This window comes from Patagioenas fasciata, chromosome W, assembly GCF_037038585.1.
Source record: "Patagioenas fasciata isolate bPatFas1 chromosome W, bPatFas1.hap1, whole genome shotgun sequence".
NCBI classification, from domain to species: domain Eukaryota; kingdom Metazoa; phylum Chordata; class Aves; order Columbiformes; family Columbidae; genus Patagioenas; species Patagioenas fasciata.
In genome coordinates this window covers 55,169,245-55,188,700 of record NC_092559.1, presented here as the reverse complement: position 1 = coordinate 55,188,700, position 19,456 = coordinate 55,169,245, and the positions used below count along the sequence as shown (strand labels likewise).

Genomic DNA, 19,456 nt, shown 5'->3' with positions numbered 1-19,456 from the left:
AAGGTCCTTTGTAAGGAAGTTATTTTGCCAGGCGCGTGCTGAAATTGCCGGGCGGCGGCAGGCTTGCCCACTTTCGGAGGAGCCGAGCTCTCTCGCTTTACGACTGACGGAGCGACCGGGAAGTGTGTGTGAGTGGAGGGGAGGGATTAGCGGCCATTAGCATTTTAGTGGGGGTGTAGTTTGTGAGTGACACTCGGGGACCGCGTTGGTTGCAGGAGGAGGAGGCGGTGGCAGAGGTAGCGGTGAGGGAAGAAGGGAGAGGGGTGTCTGTGTCGAGCAGCTTAGTTCGCTTAGATATCAGTGCTGCCGCCGAGGCTGTTATGGTGGATGTTTTCATGTTGCTTGGTGCATAATTCAGAGGAGAGGAGGAGTTGGAAGCGGCGACTATTAGAGACAGAGAACGGGGAATCTGTGCTGCCGGGACTCCCCTCTCTTTCTCCTTGTCCGTGTGTGGCATTGAGGTAGCACCCTGCGCTTGCTCTGCAGTGCCCGGGTGGGGGCTCTCAGGCAGAGAGCGTCTGTGTCCCCCGGGCCTGGTGCTCTGGTGGGGTGTGTGCGCGCGCGTTTTCAGGGTGGGGGGTGGGGGGTTGGGGGTTGTGTCCGAACCAGTTAGGAAGAATGACTTTGGAGTCCATCATGGCGTGCTGCCTGAGCGAGGAAGCCAAGGAAGCCCGGCGGATCAACGACGAGATCGAACGGCAGCTGCGCCGGGACAAGCGGGACGCCCGTCGGGAGCTGAAGCTGCTGCTGCTGGGTGAGTGTGGGCTGCCGTCGGCATACACGCTTTAAGTGCCACTGGGGGTGCAGCCTGAACATCACCGCTCCGGCACCCCTCTGGCTAGCCCCACCGGTGCGTTACATGGCGTATCGATTCACTTTACCCCGGGGCGCTCGCCACCTTCGCCACGGAACGGCCGTGGCGATGGCGGCGGTGACCTGCTCGTCGTTCCTCCGCCGCCGCGCTGTGCCTGCGTGCAGGCTTCGCCGAGGCGCTTGTAGCTGCGCAAATAACTGTGGTTCCTATGGGTGGGTCTTCCAAAATGGAGAAGGAAAGGATGGCTGGTGAGTGAGGGGGTTTTGAGGGAATATCGGCCATGGGCGTAGGAGAGTGATGGTAAGGAAGCAGATTAATGAAAGAACTCGCAGGGGGAGTTGCTTTGCAGATTGATGGTGACAGGCTTTAATATCCGCATTGTTCTGTGAGCCTTAGAAAGGTTGTTGGGCCACTGGTTGCATTTTTTTAATTGTGATTTTTTTATTTAATGAGGCAAACTGGGATAAGGTGCTTATGCTCAGATTGTAGACTGATTTTTTTTTTTGTGTGTGTGTGTAAAGCAAAAGGTGAAAGAAACCATAAAGACCCAGATGCACACATGAAGCTGAAGAGTAACCTTAAGTATGCTGGAGGATAACAGGATCTTTAATACTTTGGAATCCACCCACTGTTCAGAAAATAAAATCTATTGTATCATTTCTCTTTAAATGAAACAGAGGTTGTTATTTTGGAACCACAAGTGTACAAAGGCAATGTTTGTTTAATAGGAATTTGTCTATATCTGATGTGCTCTACAACATCATGTAGTTCTTGTAGCAATACAGTTTCTGCCTTACACTAGCAGGCCTTGAAATATGTCTGCACCAGTGTTTAGTGTGTGGATGAATAGGAATGTTCCAAGTAGATGTGGGGTGTTTATGCCAAAGACTTTTGTCTTGAGTCATGTACATGAAAGTAATGGTTTGTATTGGGCAAATAAACTGCCTTTTCAATAAGGTGAGTTGAAAGGAAGTCTGAATTTATTTCAGTGCTTGGTTATGAATATGTTATTTCCTACTTTAAATAAACAGTTGGTCTCCTATATATAGAGAAAGGTATTGGGATCCTTAACTGATGTGAAAAAATGAGGGATAGAGACAAATACAATGCTACCAGTAATAACATTCTGTCTCATTTTGGTTTAATTTTTGCTTGATGGAAGTGTATGCTGTTTCTGTTTCAAAATCCAAACCAAACATAGAGGACATATAGCTTGCATTTGTTTAATTATATGGTTGTTTAAGTATAATTACTTAACTATATACATTTGCTAGAGGAGAAGAGGCAGTTGACATTTGACTTGTTAGTCAGGTCCAAATTGTTTCTGCATTTCCTGTTTTTCTTGCAGTAATGCTAGAGGTTTATCCGAAGTTTTAAAAAATGCATTAAACTTATTGAATGATACCAACATATACCATTCAGAGATTTGGTTCTGCAATCAGTAGTGCAGAACTTGTATTCTTAGATCCATCCACTGGTAACATTAAGTGTGTGGTTAGGTAATGGTAGGTTAGGGCCTAATTGTGGCATTACTTTAGACCAAATAGATAACAAACCATCACTTCGAAAGCTTTGGAGAAAACTTACCAACTGTCTGTATGAACGTTTTCTGCAAAATCAGTATAAACCATATGCTTCTGAAGATGTTGTCACAGAGGCACCCCAAAAGTCAATTTAGGCAGGCAATAAGCTCCAAACAGACTTTATTCTAACCAGAACTGTTTAGCGGACAACCAACTACAAACAGGGCTTCTCAAAAATTGTTCAGCACTCCGACAGATTCAGATACCAGTTAGTTCAATTACTACACAACTGATAAGATCCCAAAACTCTAGAGTAATGATTCAAAATGTGCATCTTCCCACTCCTACAAAATGAGGACTCTCAAGGGTACCCAGAAGATTGCTTACCAATAAAGCAAGGTGTCTTAATTCTGGAGGAACTTTCCTTAGATGAGTGTCCCAGTCTAAGGAGGAGAGTCTTTGGCTGCAGACCTGCTGTTCCTAGGAAGACCAACTCAATGGGGGTCTCTGGCAGGCTCCATTTATACCCCAGTTGAATCTGAGCTGTGGTCATTTATGATAGTGGTCTAGAAACTTCTCTCAACCAAGTTCTTTAATTGGTCAAGAAAAGGGCCGTCTGTTGACCAAGGGGTGTGTGCATGCCCATAGTTGTCCATTGGCCTAGAGGTTTTTTCGGGGGGGTGGGGGGTAATCATTCTGCTTCATACTTAATAGCATATCTGTATTTGAGTAGAAACCAGTATAGAAATTGTTACTGTTTTTCATATTGTACTTCATCAGACTCAGTAATATATTTGATTGAAAGTGTGTGTGCATGTGCAGCCTTTTAACAGTTAATGATCTCATCTTGTAAAATACAGTATAGCAGTGAAGCACGAGGTTGGATAAAGATTCAAATTTTAATTTATTAAAATTTATTAAAAAAAGCAACCCCCACAATAAAACTTAAAAAAAAGTTTTAATTACTGGGTTTCTCTTAGGTATCTGACAGTACTTCTTTCAGTCACTCTCACTGCTTCCCCAGCATAGTCATTTGTTGAGATGCCATATGGTTAAGATGGACAAAACCATTTTAAAAATAGGAAAATAATAATTAAAATGGTGAGACAGGGAACATAAATGTCTGAAATTGCTTACAATCTTTTTTTTTTTTAAATTAACTTGACCTCTACTATCCTATTACATATCTTTGTCCCTCAAAACTGAAAGCAGCAGTATTGCTTAACTTTGTTTTATGCCAGTGCCTCAGTCCCACTTTGAAAAGTATTGTTGGAATTCAAAGCCTAAGTGGGTTAAAGGCTTTTGAACAAGGGACAAAGGTATATCTTTGAATCATAAGGAGAAAACACAGTGTAAGCTGAGAGGTGTTATTTGACCATGCATGCTCTTTGGACTGTTTGCAAGTGCAAAGTAAAAGGTATTAACTCAAAAGATTTTAAGGAACAAATGAGCATATCTATGCCACATTTTTTTCTTGTTTAAAAATTAGACATACAAATGCAAATGTGAAGTGAATATAAATAAAAAAATTCTGGGTCAGGAAAGACGATTTCCCCCTTCCCCTCAAATTATAGAAATTATAGTGCTTCCTTGCAAAGTGAAGTATTTCCCTCCTAACTGTGTAGGTTACTGTATGACACATGCTATGTTATGTGCACCCTTCTTGTGTATTAATAATGATATCATTTAACTTTCCATGGGATGAAAGAGTTTCAAATGTTGAAAGTAATTTTTGGGTAACTTTTTTGCATGCTAAGAGTATTTTAAAGTCTTAGTTAAAAAAGAAAACCTCTTCATAATTAAACATTAAAATCACAGAATGGTTAGGGTTGGAAGGGACCTCTGGACATCATCTAGTCCAACCCACCTGCTAAAGCAGGTTCACCTAGAGTAGATTGCACAGGAATGTGTCCGGGTGGGTTTGAATGTCTCCAGAGGAGACTCTACAACCTCTCTGGGCAGCCTGTCCCAGTGCTCTGGCACCCTCAAGGTAAAGAAGTTTTTCCTCATATTCAGATGGAACCTCCTGTGCTTCAGTCTGTGCCTGTTGCCTCTCATCCTATCGTTGGGCACCACTGAAAGGAGTCTGGTCCCATCCTCTTGACACCCACCCTTGAGATATTTATAAACATTGATGAGATTCCCCCTCAACCTTCTCTTCTCTAGGCTGAACAGACCCAGTCTCTCCTCATAAGAAAGGTACTCTAGGCTCCTAATCATCTTTGTAGCCTACCACTGGACTCCCTCCAGTAATTCCTTGTCCTTCTTAAATTGGGGAGGCCAGAACTGGACACAGTACTCCAGATGGGGCCTCACCAGGGCGGAGTAGAGGGGGAGGATCACCTCCCTCGACCTGCTGGCCACACTCTTCCCAATGCACCCCAGGATACCATTGGCTTTCTTGGCCACAAGGGCACATTGTTGACTCATGGTCAATCTGTCATCAAGCAGAACTCCCAGGTCCTTCTCCACAATGCTGTTTTCCAGCAGGTCTACCCTTATCCTGTACTGGTGCCTGGGGTTATTCCTCCCCAGGTGCAGGACCCTGCACTTGCCCTTGTTGAATTTCATCAGGTTCTTCTCTGCCCACTCCTCCAGCCTGTCCAGGTCTCGCTGGATGGCAGCACAGCCTCTGGTGTGTCAGCCCTTCCTCCCAGTTTGGTATCATCAGCAAACTTGCTGAGGGTACACTCAGTCTCTTCATCCAGGTCATTGATGAGAACAGGTTGAACAGGACTGGACCCAATACTAACCCCTGAAGAACCTCACTAACTACAGGCCTCCAACCAGACTCTGCAATGTTGATCACAACCCTCTGAGCTCTGCCGTCCAGCCAGTTCATGATCCATCTCACCATGCATTCATCCAACCCATGCTTCTTGAGCTTGCCTATGAGGATGTTGTGAGAGAGGGTGTCAAAAGCCTTGCTGAAGTAGACAATGTCCACTGCCCTTCCCTCATCTTCCCAACCAGTCATACCATCATAGAAGGCTATCAGGTTGGTCAAACATGATTCCCCTTTGGTGAACCCATGCTGACTACTCCTGATAACCTTTTCCTCCACATGTTTGGAGATGATGTCCAGAATAAGCTGTTCCATCACCTTTCCAGGGATGGAGGTAAGGCTGACTGGCCTGTAGTTTCCAGAGTCCTCCTTCTTGCCGTTTTAAAAGACTGGAGTGATGTTGGCTTTCCTCCAGTCCTCAGGCACCTCTCCTGTTCTCCAAGACCTTTCAAAGATGATGGAGAGTGGCTTTGCAATAACATCTGCTAACTCTCAGCACTCGTGGGTGCATCTCATCAGGGCTCATGGATTTCTGTATGTTCAGTTTGTCTAAACGATCTCTAACCTGATCTTCTTCAACCGAGGGAAAGTCTTCCTTTTGCCCAACTTTCTTTTCTGTCTCTAGGATATGGGATACCTGAGGGCCAGTTTTAGCAGTAAAGACAGAAGTGAAGAAGGCATTCAGTAGCTCTGCCTTCTCTGTATCATCTGTCACCAGGGCACCCTCCTCATTCAGCAGCGAACCTACATTTTCCCTAACCTTCCTTTTGCTGCTGATATACTTGAAGAAGCCCTTCTTGTCCTTGATATCCCTGGCCAGATTTGCTTCCAAGTGGAGCTTGGCCTTCCTCACTGCATCCCTGCATACTCTAACAGCCTCCTTATATTCCTCCCAGGTGGTCTGTCCCTTTTTCCACATGACATAAACATCCTTCTTCCACCTGAGTTTTGATTGGAGTTCCTTACTCATCCATGCTGGCTTCCTACTTCCTTTACTTGATTTCTTCCTCATAGGGATGCATCAGTCTTGGGCTTGGAGGAAGTGATGTTTGAATATAAGCCAGCTCTCTTGGACCCCCCTACCTTCTAGAGTGCTATCCCATTGAATTCTTCCAAGTAGGACCTTGAAGAGGCCAAAATTCACCCTGCTGAAGTCTATGGTTATAGTCCCACTTATTGCCCTGTTTCCTCCACGCAGGATCCACCACCTCATGGTCGCTGCAGCTGAGGCTGCCCCCAACCATGACATTTCCAACCAGTTCTTTTTGGTTTGTTAGGACAGGGTCTAGCAGCACACCTCTCTTCCTTGGCTTCTCCACCATCTGTGTCCAAAAGTTGTCACCAACGATCTGTACGAATCTCCTGGAGTGTGCGTGCTTAGCTGTGTTGCCCACCCAGCAGATGTCAGGGTGATCGAAGTCTCCCATGAGAACCAGGGCATATGATCGTGAGGATACTTCCAGTTGTCTGTAGAAAGCCTCATCAACTTCTTCTTCCTGATCATGTGGCCTGTAGTAAACACCCACAACAGTGTCCTCCTTATTAGCTTGTGCCTTAATTTTTACCCATAAGCTATCAACTTGTTCTTCGTCCTCCCTAGGCAGAGTTCGATACATTCCAGTTGCTCTCTCACATCAAGTGCAACTCCTCCACCTTGCCTTGCTGGCCTGTCTTTCCCAAAAAGTACATAGCCTTCCATGACAACATTCCAGTCATTTGAGCTGTCCTAACACATCTCTGTAATAACAATGGCCCTGCGAACATGCATAGATCTCTAATTCTTCCTGTTTATTCCCCATGCTACACGCATTGGTGTACAGACACTTCAGGGAAGTACTCAAGCATGCAGGTTTCTTCTGAGGGGTGCAGAAAGATCTACCACAGGCGTGTGTACCCTTGAGGTGGTTGACCCTCTGGTTCTCATCTTGGGAGGCAGCTAAGGAATATTTGTCACTGCTCTGGTTGGTCTGGCATGTTTCTCAGTTGGATATGATTGTGTGAGCTTCACCATATCAGACCCCACTCCCCAAGCTCAACAGTTTAGAGCCTGCTTCTCCTCCCCCCTCTGTGCTTGCTGTCTCATCCCACAGCATATACCACCTTTAAGTATTGCATTGAATGTCATTGTCCTGTTCTAATCTATTATGAAAATTAAGCCAAGTATCTTTTTTTATTATTGTAATTCTAGAAAGTGAGAACTCTAACATATGCACCGAAGCGTATTACAAAGGCATAGTAATAGTTCAGCTAGCATAACTTGGCTGTAATGTTTAAGTGCTTTCGACCAAATTTAGTCCTCTGCTGAATTTGGTTTTCATCTCCTGTATTTTTCAAATTCTTCTGGATTTCATTACTACTGAATATTTTGTAAAACCTTATGACTGTTCTCCAAAGCATAAAGTTGTTCATATCCATCTGTTTGCTGTTGTAAAAACATTTATTCTTATAGTACAAAAAAGAGGTGTTTTTAGTGTCTTATATTGGTGTGTACAGTGTACAGTATTCTGCATGCTTGTGTTTTAAGCATGTATGTACATATTTGTTAAGTATTAAGAGCCATGTGCTCTAGCTTTCTGTGTATATCATTTTGACTTTCATCAGTGGAAGTTTTGCCTGGTCTCAGAAAGCAACATTTGGGCCTAAATGTTAGATTGTAGCCATAAACCTTCACTACTATGCCTGTACACTGTATATACTTATGTGTTATTTTTCTCATCAGGAAAGTATCATGAGTATCTAAGAAAATAATTAGCAATATCTTGCTAGCTATGTCTATATATCTATAAGCTTTAGCAAAATTAAATTTTGGAGGGCTTGGCAGCGTTTACTATTTTGTATCGTGCTTGCAGGTATTGTGACACATGCAAAACATGGCTCTTAAGGCAAAGGTGGTGTTCTTGTTTGAAATAGCAGATGAGTCAGTGAAGCAAGGTGTCAAATATGAGTATCCTTTCATTCTCTATGTTACCAAAGGAAACAGGTGCACAGTAAATAATTTGAACTTAGCATGAATTGCAGCTAGTCTTAACTGGAAAACTTGTGTGTGTGTTGTTTTGTCATGTTGTTGTTGTTTTTTTTTTTCCTCCCTCCAATCCTACAGGATATATATATATATACACCTGTGTTAGCTGAATGAAAGATTCATGTGCAGAACTCAGTGAATTAGCAAAGACTTAGACATAAAAAAAAAACACACTTGAAGAGGAAGTGGCCCCATCAAGCCAACAATGACTTTTCCTTCCCTGCTGTAATGTGAAATACCTGTGCAATTAGTCTCCTCTACTTATATAAGTTGGTAAACAGATACTATGTGTGTTTCAGTTCTATGCACACAATTTAAAAACGCTGATATTGGAGAGTATATTCTAATTGGCTATTTTCTTTGCTCCTTATTAAAACAGAAAACTTAATTATTTTGAAAGAACATTGCAGCCTTTTCTTATCTTGTATTGATCCATACTTATACTCTCACTGAACATTTGAAAATAATTTTAGGTAGCTACAACAGTATGTATTTATGATTAGAAAACAAACATACTTATCTTGATGATGTGTGTTGAAACTAGATTGGTAAGTATCTCTTACTTTGGAGAAAATATTTCAAAGGTTATCTAATTTGATTCTGAATGACAAACACCGATATATTCTATTATATGTAGACATATACATCCATAGATAAAAATAATTGGTTTTGAGGAAAACATGAATCATCATCTTGAAATCAATGTAATATCATGGTTTCACATTTGCTGGAAAAGAGCGTATTAATTTTTTTAATGCATGATAAAAGCAATATTTGATTTTCAGCCCTTATAAAGGATTTTCTTGTGCGTTGGTTTATTTGTTTATTTTGATTTTCCTTCTTTAGAAGTTAGCTATTGTAATTAATGGAAATTAACTTAGAACCTCAAGTCAAAGAATTCTGACTAACTTAATTTTGGACTCCCAAATTTGTGCTTTCCATTAAAAACAATATTCAATTCATACAAGAGGAAAACATATATGCTGAACAGAGGAATCTCTTGAGAAAGGACTTTTGGGTATACATAGTTCAGAAATAATTGTGTATTTTTAGCTAATTCAAATTATTTTTGTTCGTTTATAAAGGCAATGGCAATTTCATAAAAGACAGCATTTATTTTTAAATAGAATCATAGAATAATAAAATTATTTTGGTTGGAAGAGACCCTTAAAATCATCAAGTCCAACCATAACCTAAATCTAGCATTAAACCATGTGCCTAAGAGCCTCATCTGTCTTTTAAACACCTCCAGGGATGGTGACTCCAGCACTTCCCTGGGCAGCCTGTTCCAGTGCTGAACCTTCCCTGGCGCAACTTGAGGCCATTTCCTCTCGTCCTTGTTACTTGGGAGAAGAGACCAACACCCTCCGTGCTACAGCCTCCTTTCAAGTAGTTGTAGAGAACAAGAAGGTCTCCCCTCAGCCTCCTTTTCTCCAGGCTAAACAGCCCCAGTTCCTTCAGCCACTCCAGACCCCTCACCATCTTCATTGCCCTCCTCTGAACTTTCTTCGTCACCTCAATGTCTTTCCTGCAATGAGAGGCCCAAAACTGAACACAGAATTCAAGGTTGGGCCTTGCCAGCACTGAGTACAGTGCAACAATCACTTCTCTAGTCTTGCTGGCCACACTATTCCTGATACAAGCCAGGATGCTGCTGGCTTTTTTGGCCACCTGGGCACACTGCTGGCTCATGTTCAGCTGGCTGTCAATCAACACCCCCAGGTCCTTTTTCTGCCAGGCAGCTTTCCAGCCACTCTTCCCCGAACCTGTAGGGTTGCATGGGGTTGTTGTAACCCAAGTGCAGGACCCAGCACTTGGCCTTGTTGATCCTCATACAGCTACCCTCATCCCAACGATCCAGGCTGTCCAGATCCCTCTGTAGACCCTTCCTACTCTTGAGCAGATCAACACTCCCACCCAACTTAGTATCATCTGCAAAGTTACTGAGGGTGCATTTGATCCCCTTGTTCCAATCACTGATAAAGATATTAAACAGAACTGGCCCCAATAGTGAACCCTGGGGAACACCACTCGTGACTGGCCACCAACTGGATTTGACTTCATTCACCATCACTCTTTGGGCCTGGCCCTCCAGCCAGTTCTTTATCCATCAAAGAGTATGCCCGTCCAAGCCATGAACTGCCAGCTTCTCCAGGAGAATGCTGTGGGATACAGTGTCAAAGGCTTTACTCAAGTCCAGGTACACAACATCCACAGCCTTTCCCTCATCCACTAAGTGGGTCACCTTGTCATAGAAGGACATCAGGTTGGTCAAGCAGGACCTGCTTTTCATAAACCCATGCTGACTGGGCCTGATCACCTGCTTGACCTGTATGGGCTGCATCATGACACTCAAGATGATCTATTCCATGACCTTCCCTGGCACTGAGGTCAGACTGACAGGCCTGTAATTTTCCAGATCCTCCTTCTAGCCCTTCTTCTATATGCGGGTGGTCACATTTGCCAACTTCCAGTCAACTGGGACATCCCCAGTTAGCCAGGACTCCTGATAAATAATTGAAAATAGCTTGGTGAGCACCTCTGCAACTCCCTCAGAACCTTTAGGTGGATCCCATCTGGCCCCATAGACTTGTGGGTGTCCAAGTGGTGTAGCAGGTCACTAACCATTTCCCCTTGGATTATCGGAGGTTCATTCTGCTCCCTATCCCTGTCTTCTGGCTCAGGGGGCTGGGTACCTGGAGCACAACTGTTCTGACTATTAAAGACTGAGGCAAAGAAGGCATTTAGTACCTCAGCCTTTCCCTCATCCTCTCTCACTGTGTTCCCCACCACATCCACCAGAGAGTGGAGATTCTCCTTAGCCTTCCTTTTGTTGCTCATGTATTTATAGAAACATTTCTTATTGCCTTTCACAGCAGTAGCCAGGCTCAGCTCTAGTTGGGCTTAGGCCCTTCTAATTTTCTCCCTGCATAACTTCACAGCATCCTTCTAGTCCTCCTGAGTTGCCTGCCCTTTCTTCCAAAGGTTATAAATTCTCCTTTTATTCCTGAGTTCCAGCCGAAGGTCTCTATTCAGCCTGTAACATGTAATAAGTAATCTGACATTCTCTTCAGAATTAATTGCAGGAAGGTATGAAAATAGTATTATAAGGTAGATGTGTGTTTCTTCCTCTGCTGAATGGAATAACACTCAGAAAAATGTGTTCTCATACTTGAATGAGACTGTATGAACAGATGTTGCTAATAAAATTATGGACATTTTTCAACATTCACCTTTTATTTGCTCTACTTATTTAACAAGTCTGACTAGCAAGAATCAAGAGCAAGAAAGCAATATCAAAATTGAGGAAGGATTTGAATGTAGGAAATACTATGAAGCCATATATATGGTATTTTTAAGATGAAAGAAGTGTACAGCAGGCTTTAAGTATTAATCCCATGCATAGAAATGAGATACATTAATACTGAATGACATGAGTCTAAGTGATACTATAGTCTGGAAAGTTTTAAGAGTTACTGAGGAAGTTTTAGGAACAACATAAATGTGAGTTGGGTTTGTTTTGTTTTAAGCTAAATTTAAGAATAGAGCAGCTCAGTTGGAAGGGACTTACAATGATCATCTAGTCCAACTGCCTGACCACTTTTGCTGACCAAAAGTTAAAGCATGCTATTAAGGGCATTGTCCAAATGCCTCTTGCTACAAATGCCACTGACAGGCATGGGGCATTGACCACCTCTCTAGGAAGCCTGTTCCAGTGATTGACCACCCTCTTTTGGTAAGGAAATGCTTCCTAATGTCCAGTCTGAACCTCCTCTGACATAGCTTTGAACCATTCCCGTGCATCCTGTCACTGGATGCCAGGGAGAAGAGCTCAGCACCTCCCTCTCCACTTCCCCTCCTCAGGAAGCTGTAGCAATGAGCAATGAGATTGCTCCTCAGCTTCCTTTTCTCCAGACCAGACAAACCCAGAGCCCTCAGTCGCTCCTCATAGGACATGCCTTCCAGCCCTTTCACCAGCTTCATTGCCCTCCTCTGGATGCATTCAAGGACCTTAACATCCTTCTTAAATTGTGGGGCCCAGAGCTGCACACAATACTCAAGGTGAGGCCACAGTGGGATAATCACCTCTTTTGACCAGCTGGTTATGCTGTGTTTAATGCACCCCAGGATGTGGTTTGCACTAAGGTGCCAGGGCACACTGCTGCCTCCTATTGACCCTGATGTCAACCAGCACCCCCAGCAGGACTGCTCTCTAACCATCCTCCCAATTTATATTTGTGAGAGTATTTAAACTCTCAAGTCTTTAATCCGAATGTTAATTCTCTTGCTCATTTTAGAGCATGTTGGATAAGAATGCCTGAAACTATTTTAACCCCTGTTTCTGGGTAAATAGGAGTTGGGCAGAAAGTCAGACAGAAGGTTTCCATAGGCAGCAATTGCTGTCTTCTAAGGCCAGAAAAACTCAAATGCATAAAAGTTGGGAAAGATGCCATAATTCCTTGTACTTTTAAGAACCCATCAGGTTTGAGAAACTGAGATTCTAATATGGAACTTGTATGGACTTCTTTTACTCTGATAGTGGATTTACTAAGCACTATTTGTGCCACTTCATCTCATAGACCAGGGCAATACTAGCAACAAAAATTAAATACTTGTACTGGGTCTGGCTGGGATGGAGTTAATTTTTCTCATAGCAGCCTGTATGGTGCCATGTTTTGGATTTGTGGCTAAAACAGTGTTGATATGGCCAGTGTTTTGGCCATTGCTGAGCAGTGCTTTCACAGTGTCAAGACTTTTTTTTTTTTCCCCTCCACTCTACTCCACCCAAGTGAATAAGTGTGTATGGGGGTAGGAAGTTTGGAGGGGAAACAGCACAACAATTCTGTAACATATGATGTCATGCTCAGTAATAAAAGCTCTGGGAAAGGAGGAAGGGATGAAAATGTTCATGGTTATGGCATTTGTCTTTCCAAATAATTGTTTACATTTTGAGGCCCTGCTTTCCAGGAAGTGGCTGGATATCTATCTGCTGATGGGAAGTAGTGAATTAATTCTTTTTGCTTTGCTTGCATGTGTGGCTTTTGGTTCACCTATTAACCTGTCTTAATCTTGATCCACAGGTTTTCAGCTTTTGCTCTTCTGATTCTTTTCCTCATCCTGCTGTGGGGGGAGTGAGGAAGTGACTGGGTGGGGGCTTAGCTGCTGGCCAGAGTTAACCCACCACAGTGCTGAAAAAAAATTAATGACTTATACATCTTTGGCTTGTTCTGAGGTAGGCAGGGTGGGGGGGGAGAGTGAATGTGAATCCCTAAGGTTTAATCTTCTACAGTGGCAAGTAGTTGAACTTGTGGCTTGATATTTAAAGGTGTTGAGCATTCACCTGCCCATTGGCTTTTAGATGGTTGATATGGGTGTATGAATTCACCTGCATAAAAGCTTTTGTCATATATATGAACCTATAAGAGAAGACTGTGGGGTTTCCCCCCCCCCTTCAAATAGGAAATGTATGACCAAGACCATTAATTTTAAGGCAAAAAATGCAGTCTAGAGCTAAGAACTCTTAGAGATGGAGGTACTTGCACGGTTATTGGTATATTATAAAAAAAACCCCAAACTTTCCCCTGTAAAACATTGTTCCTGTTCTTAGCTTGGATTTGCCCAGGATTTGCTTCTAGTCAGTTGTTGTTATTATATCTTATCTATTTTGACCTCTGATATTAGATATCTGACCCATGGACACTTGGAAACTGAGACCAAGATACTTATTAATCTTTGCATCTATTGTGAAGCTAAATGAGTTGATTTCCTAATGCTAACTGTAGGGTGATTTTTTTAAACTTTTAATCATTCTTATGGTTCTCTTTTTAATCCTTTCCAACATCACTTCTGAATTACAGGCAATGAGAAATGAACACTGAGGCATATATATTCTTTACTACAAGTCTAATACAAAAGTAAAATGTCTCTGCTAGTTGAGATGCCAGTGTTGAGATTTGTACAAGGAATACAACAGCCTTTTTAGTCATGGCATCAAATTGTTCATGTTAAGATGACTATCTACCATAAGTAAAATATTCTTCAAAATAATTGCTTTTCAGGGTGGGTTCATTCATCATTTGCAACCTGCTTTCTCTATTCCTGTATAATTAACCTTACATTTAGCTGTACTCAGAAGCAATTTCTGCCTGTTCCTGGTTTACAGGTTATTCCAATTACTTCACATCATCAAATCCCCTTCTTAATTTACCAGTTCACAGCTTTTGTGTCACCTATAGGTATTGTCAGTAATAATTTTACATTTTTATTCTATCTTGTGGATAAAGATATTTAAGTTTCTTATCAGGATGGGGATATCACTGAGATCCTATCAGAAACAGCTGTCTGAGGACTTTCTCTTATGTAATTTAATACTTACTGCTTAAACAACTCTAATGTGTGCTATGTTTGTTTGTGACACCAAATCAGTTGCTTAGCAGAAGTCTAGTTCCTCAAAACTGCTGCATTTATAAACCAAACCATTAGAACTGTTCTAACTGCATAACTCGATTGTAATCTCTCACTCATCCCATTCCCATCTTTTTTTTTTTTTTTTGTTGTTGTGATATTTCAGGACATATGAGGCAGGAGGGCTTCTCAGTCAGGTTTTTCTAAAACTCTTTGATGAGAGGTGTCTTGACCTGCTGAGTAACAAACTTCAGTAACTGCTCTGTAACATCTTCAGTAACTGCTGTAGTGGAAACTCTTTCATTGTCACTTTAAATATGATCTGTGTTTCCCTAAAATCAAACCAAAATTATTTACAAAATATGTGTGCATTTTCTGTGTTAATATGAAAGGCCATATCCATTTAGTAAAGAACCAATGCTGTTTTAAGTGTGGTGTGTGTGTGTATGTGGGGTTTTTTTTGTATGAAAATGTGAAGTTTAAAAAACAACAACAAAAACCACAACCCACAAAAAATAAAAAAACCCTCCAGAACCCCGTAGTTCTTAATTTGCTTTTCTGTGTTAGAAAATTATAATTTCTGAAATACAGAAATTCCAAGTTCATTTGGTTGAGACTTTTAGCATCAGTTAGGTGGCCCTGGGAGACTATTACCTCCTTTCCTTTTCATTAAAGTTAAATAGTTAAAGAGCTCCATACAGTTGTCTGTCAAATCAGCTGTGACTTGATCATCTGTCATGGCTCCAGCTTCTGTGTCAATTTTTTTTATCTGTTAGAATTTAAACTGCAAATCTTAAAGATCACTGTCAATTTTGAGGCACAGAAATGTTAATTGCTGAACTTCCGCTTGTAAATCTTTGCTTCAGTTATATCTCTCTGTTCAAATTTAATCTGTATATTAGCAAATTTTTGGGTTTATCACCTACACGTGTAGCATTTTTGTACAGATAGTTGAATTTCCTCTTAATTTGATGCTTTAATTTTTATCTTTTTTTTTTTTTTTTTTTTTTTTCCCCTGCTAAATAAGTGCACTATTGTTTTCCCTCTCTTTCTTCCCTTTTAGTAGTGAAATCATACTCTGGCCTCTTTGGCCAGTCTGTCTTTCTGAATGTTGTTCCTTTTAACAATGAGAACTATCCAAACTCCGCAACTGCATCCTCCACATACATCCAGTGACTGTTACACAAAATAAGACTCTATTGTATATTCTTTACTAGTCAAGGAGTTCACCTAAAGGTGTTGTAGTGTGTGTTTTTGTTTGGTGTGTGTTTTTTTTTTTTTTTTCCTCCCTCTCCTGGTATGGAACAGGATTGTTGTTTAAATGGAGTGTCAAGCTAATAAATGTGGAGTGTTTAGATATTTATGATTTGGAAGAATCAAAATTATTGGTTTCATAGCAAAACTGAAGTATCATCAGTGGATAATCACAGATGACGTGTTTACATGTTCAATTTCGCTGTTACTGTTTTTGTTAAATGTAGTTAAGCAAGTCCCTTGATCTATTGTCAGGGACTTGCTTGCATCCAAAGAGTGCACTTCAGTGGAATAGCTCTAGGACTTAAATGGCAGTGGAAGAGTCTGGGATACTTACAGTATACCTTCTCTCTCTGATCATAGTCTAGTTTTTGGTCATGGCCAGACTTAATCTTACCAAGGTGAGGATTTGGGCCTGTGTTTCTACATTGTCCTATGTGCCTGTGGTGACCAGCAGGTTGTGCATAGTTTTCAGCTGTGGATGAACACAGCTGAAGTGTGGTTGGGATTTGACTCCTGTTCTTCAGCACTGACACATGCAGCCTGAGCTCCTGTATCCCTTGGAAATTAGTTTCCTTGTCTAATAGAATGTTTAAACCCCTGACTTATTCTGCTTGGTGGGTAGGGATTTTGAGGTTAGTGAGTCCACAGTGAGTGCTCTAGCATCATCTTCCAGATGTGTATGAGCTATGTTGCCAGTTTACCCAGACCTTTAATTAGCATAGCTGGAATCTTACTATGCTGCCCCTCACTTATCAGTTGCTCATGTGCTCAGGGATTTAAAAATATTATTTTGCAGGTATTCCTGGGCCACTATGATTGGCTACTTGAAAAAATCAGTGAAACCCTTAGTTCTGCAGTTTGGAGGGCTTCCAACAGTAGTAGGCCAGCACACTTCTTAGGGAGTAGCAGCCTCTGTGTTGGTAACCTGTCATGTGGGGTAGAAAGCAGGACATTGTGTTACTCTGGATTATGGGCTCTATTGGGTAGCCTAGGGCTACATTTCAACTGAGCCCTGAACATCTACAGGATTGAGGCGGAATGTAGTTTCAAGTAGTTGACTGTAAACCAAGGGGCCTTCAGTACTAATCTGGATCAATATCCCCAGTGTGGTCAGCATCATTGTGCAAGGGCTTTGGTAAATAATTACAAATAGAGTGGTCACAGCAAGATTGAGACCTTCCAACTCAGGTATACACAGTTTGGCAGTGCCCCTAATGCCATATTTAAGTACTGTGCACATAAGCCCATGCCAGTACCAACACATCCTGATAAATAACACTTGATCATGATAAAAAAAAACCTCAGCTCTTCTGCCCAGCGCTCAGAGGCTGTCTACTCCCAGCAAATTCCATTTGTGCACAAAACAAAACCTTTTTTAAGTAACACAAGATAAAAACACTCTCTTTTCCTCCCAACACTCTAACATAAGTGTGCTGCAAAGTCAGGAGATCTTGCAAAGGCTAAGATTTATCTGTAGGTTCCTTTTTTAATGTAAAACTGCTGCTCAGTGTTCTTATAGTAACTAGGCAATGAACTCCTTGAAGAGTGTCACAGAGGCACCCCAAAACTCAATTTAGGCAGGCAATAAGATCCAAACAGACTTTATTCTAACCAGAACTGTTTAGCAGAGAAACAACTAGAAACAGGATTTATCCAAAAATCATTCAGCACTCTTAACAGCATTATAAACCACAGATTCAGATACTAGTTAGGAGTTCAATTGCTATTACTACACAGCCAAGTCAGACTCAAGGGAGCTCGAAACATTAAAATGACGATTCAAAATATGCATCTTCCCACTCATACAAAGTGAGGAGGTATCCCAGAAGATATAATTACTCACCAATAAGGCAAGGTATTTCAATCCTGGAGGAACTTTCCTTAGATGTCATCCCAGTCTAAGGAGAGTCTTTGGCTGCATACCAGCTACTCCAAGGAATACCAGCTACTCCAAGGAATACCAGCTCAAAGGGGGCAGGGGTCTCTTGTGGGCTCCATTTATAAGGTAAATTGAATCTGAACTTGTGGTCATTTATGGTAGTGGTCTAGAAACTTCTTTCTGAGATGTGTCATTGGTCAAGGACCCTGTCTGTCAACCAAGGGGTGTGTCCATGACCATAGCAGTCTATTGGTCTACAAGTTTCTGGTGCTTTCAGGGTGGGGAGGAGTCCACCTGCCACAAAGATGGTTAGAACTCAACAAATAGCAAATAGGTCTCCTTTAGCCTTTAAGTAGTTATGCTTGGCTCCTTGCCATTATTTTCTAAAAAGGGTAACCAGACTTTTTCCTTTTAAATCCCTGTAGTGTTTGGTTTTGGTTTTGGTTTTGTTTGTGTGGGTTTTGTGTTGTGTTTTTTTTTTTTTTTTTTTTTACTGGTTTTCTCAACCCTCAATCTGTGGAACTTCTTTGCATCTTGACCTGAAAAAACAAACAATGACAAGTCATTTCCCAGGCTCTCCTTAGCTGATTCCAATAATGGCTATTAGTGGAGTTGCCTTTTTGATACTATACTATTTTATTTCTTTCTGAAAATCCATAAATGATATGGAAAAATCAATTTGAATATTGGATTATCGTTTTTCTGTCCTTTCCCAGTAGCCTGCCTTAAACATAGCCTTTATTTGCTATAAAGATTTGTCTTTCAGTCTATCTACAGAATAAATTGTTAAAAAAAAAACCCACATGAAATAACTTCCATGTTATTGAGTAGAAGAAATGGAGAAAACCTTGAAGCTTTAGATGTGCACTTTTCCTCCAGACAAGTATAGCGATCCTGTTAGTTTTTTAATATATCTTCTCCTGTGATTAAGTATTCTAGAATATCCCAGGTTTCCTTCATTGAGAGGACTGTCATGAGGATGTCTAGAAATTAAATTTAGATTTGCATTTGAAAATGAAGGTTTTCCTTCCTGCCATTCTCCTTTTTTATTCAATTGCCTTACTAATGAATCCTCTTTTGTTTCCAGTTTGGATAGTTTAATTGAAGAGTTTAAGTCTATAGAAGGCTACTTAAAACCAGGCAGGAGATACTTAATTGTTTCTACTAGCATTTTCTCTTGGAGAAGTGGAGGAAAATTATTCTCCCCATGTCTTTTTGAAGTGGAAGACCTCCCTGACCAATTGATATTACAAAATCAAGTGTTTAATGCTTTCACAATAATCTTCTTCTGGATTTGGGCAGTCCTTTAAGTCTGTCAGCAAGCAAGGTAGATTGTTTTTCTAATAATGCAGACTACTGCAAGTCTATATCGTGACAGAAATGTCACCTAGGAGCGTTTCTTCTTTTGTTAAGCTAACAGAATGTATGTGGTGTTCCCCAGGGCTCGGTATTGGGACCAGTTCTGTTTAATCTCTTTATCAATGATCTGGATGAAGGGATTGAGTGCACCCTCAGTAAGTTTGCAGATGACACCAAATTGAGTTGGAGCAACTTGTTCCAGTATTTTACCACCCTCATTGTAAAAAGTTTCTTCCTCATGTCTAACCTGAAACTCCTCTCTTCTAGTTTAAAACCATTGCCCCTTGTCCTGTCATAACATGCCCTTCTAAAAAGTCTGTGCCCATCCTTCTTACAGGCTCCTTTTAAGTACTGAAAGGCCGCAATAAGGTCTCCCTGTAGCTTCTCTTCTCCAGGCTGAATAACCCCAACT

General features: G+C 41.4%; 1 protein-coding gene across 1 annotated transcript in view; it reads left to right on the top strand.

Annotated features, from left to right (window-relative positions):
• Positions 1-565: 565 nt before the first annotated feature.
• LOC136115694 (guanine nucleotide-binding protein G(q) subunit alpha-like) overlaps positions 566-19,456 on the top strand; it is a 160,749-nt gene continuing 141,858 nt past the window's right edge. The window contains exon 1 of the mRNA XM_065861900.2: positions 566-754. Within this exon, the coding sequence (XP_065717972.1) occupies positions 619-754 (136 nt within the window). The 5' untranslated portion in view covers positions 566-618. The remainder of the gene's footprint in view (positions 755-19,456) is intronic.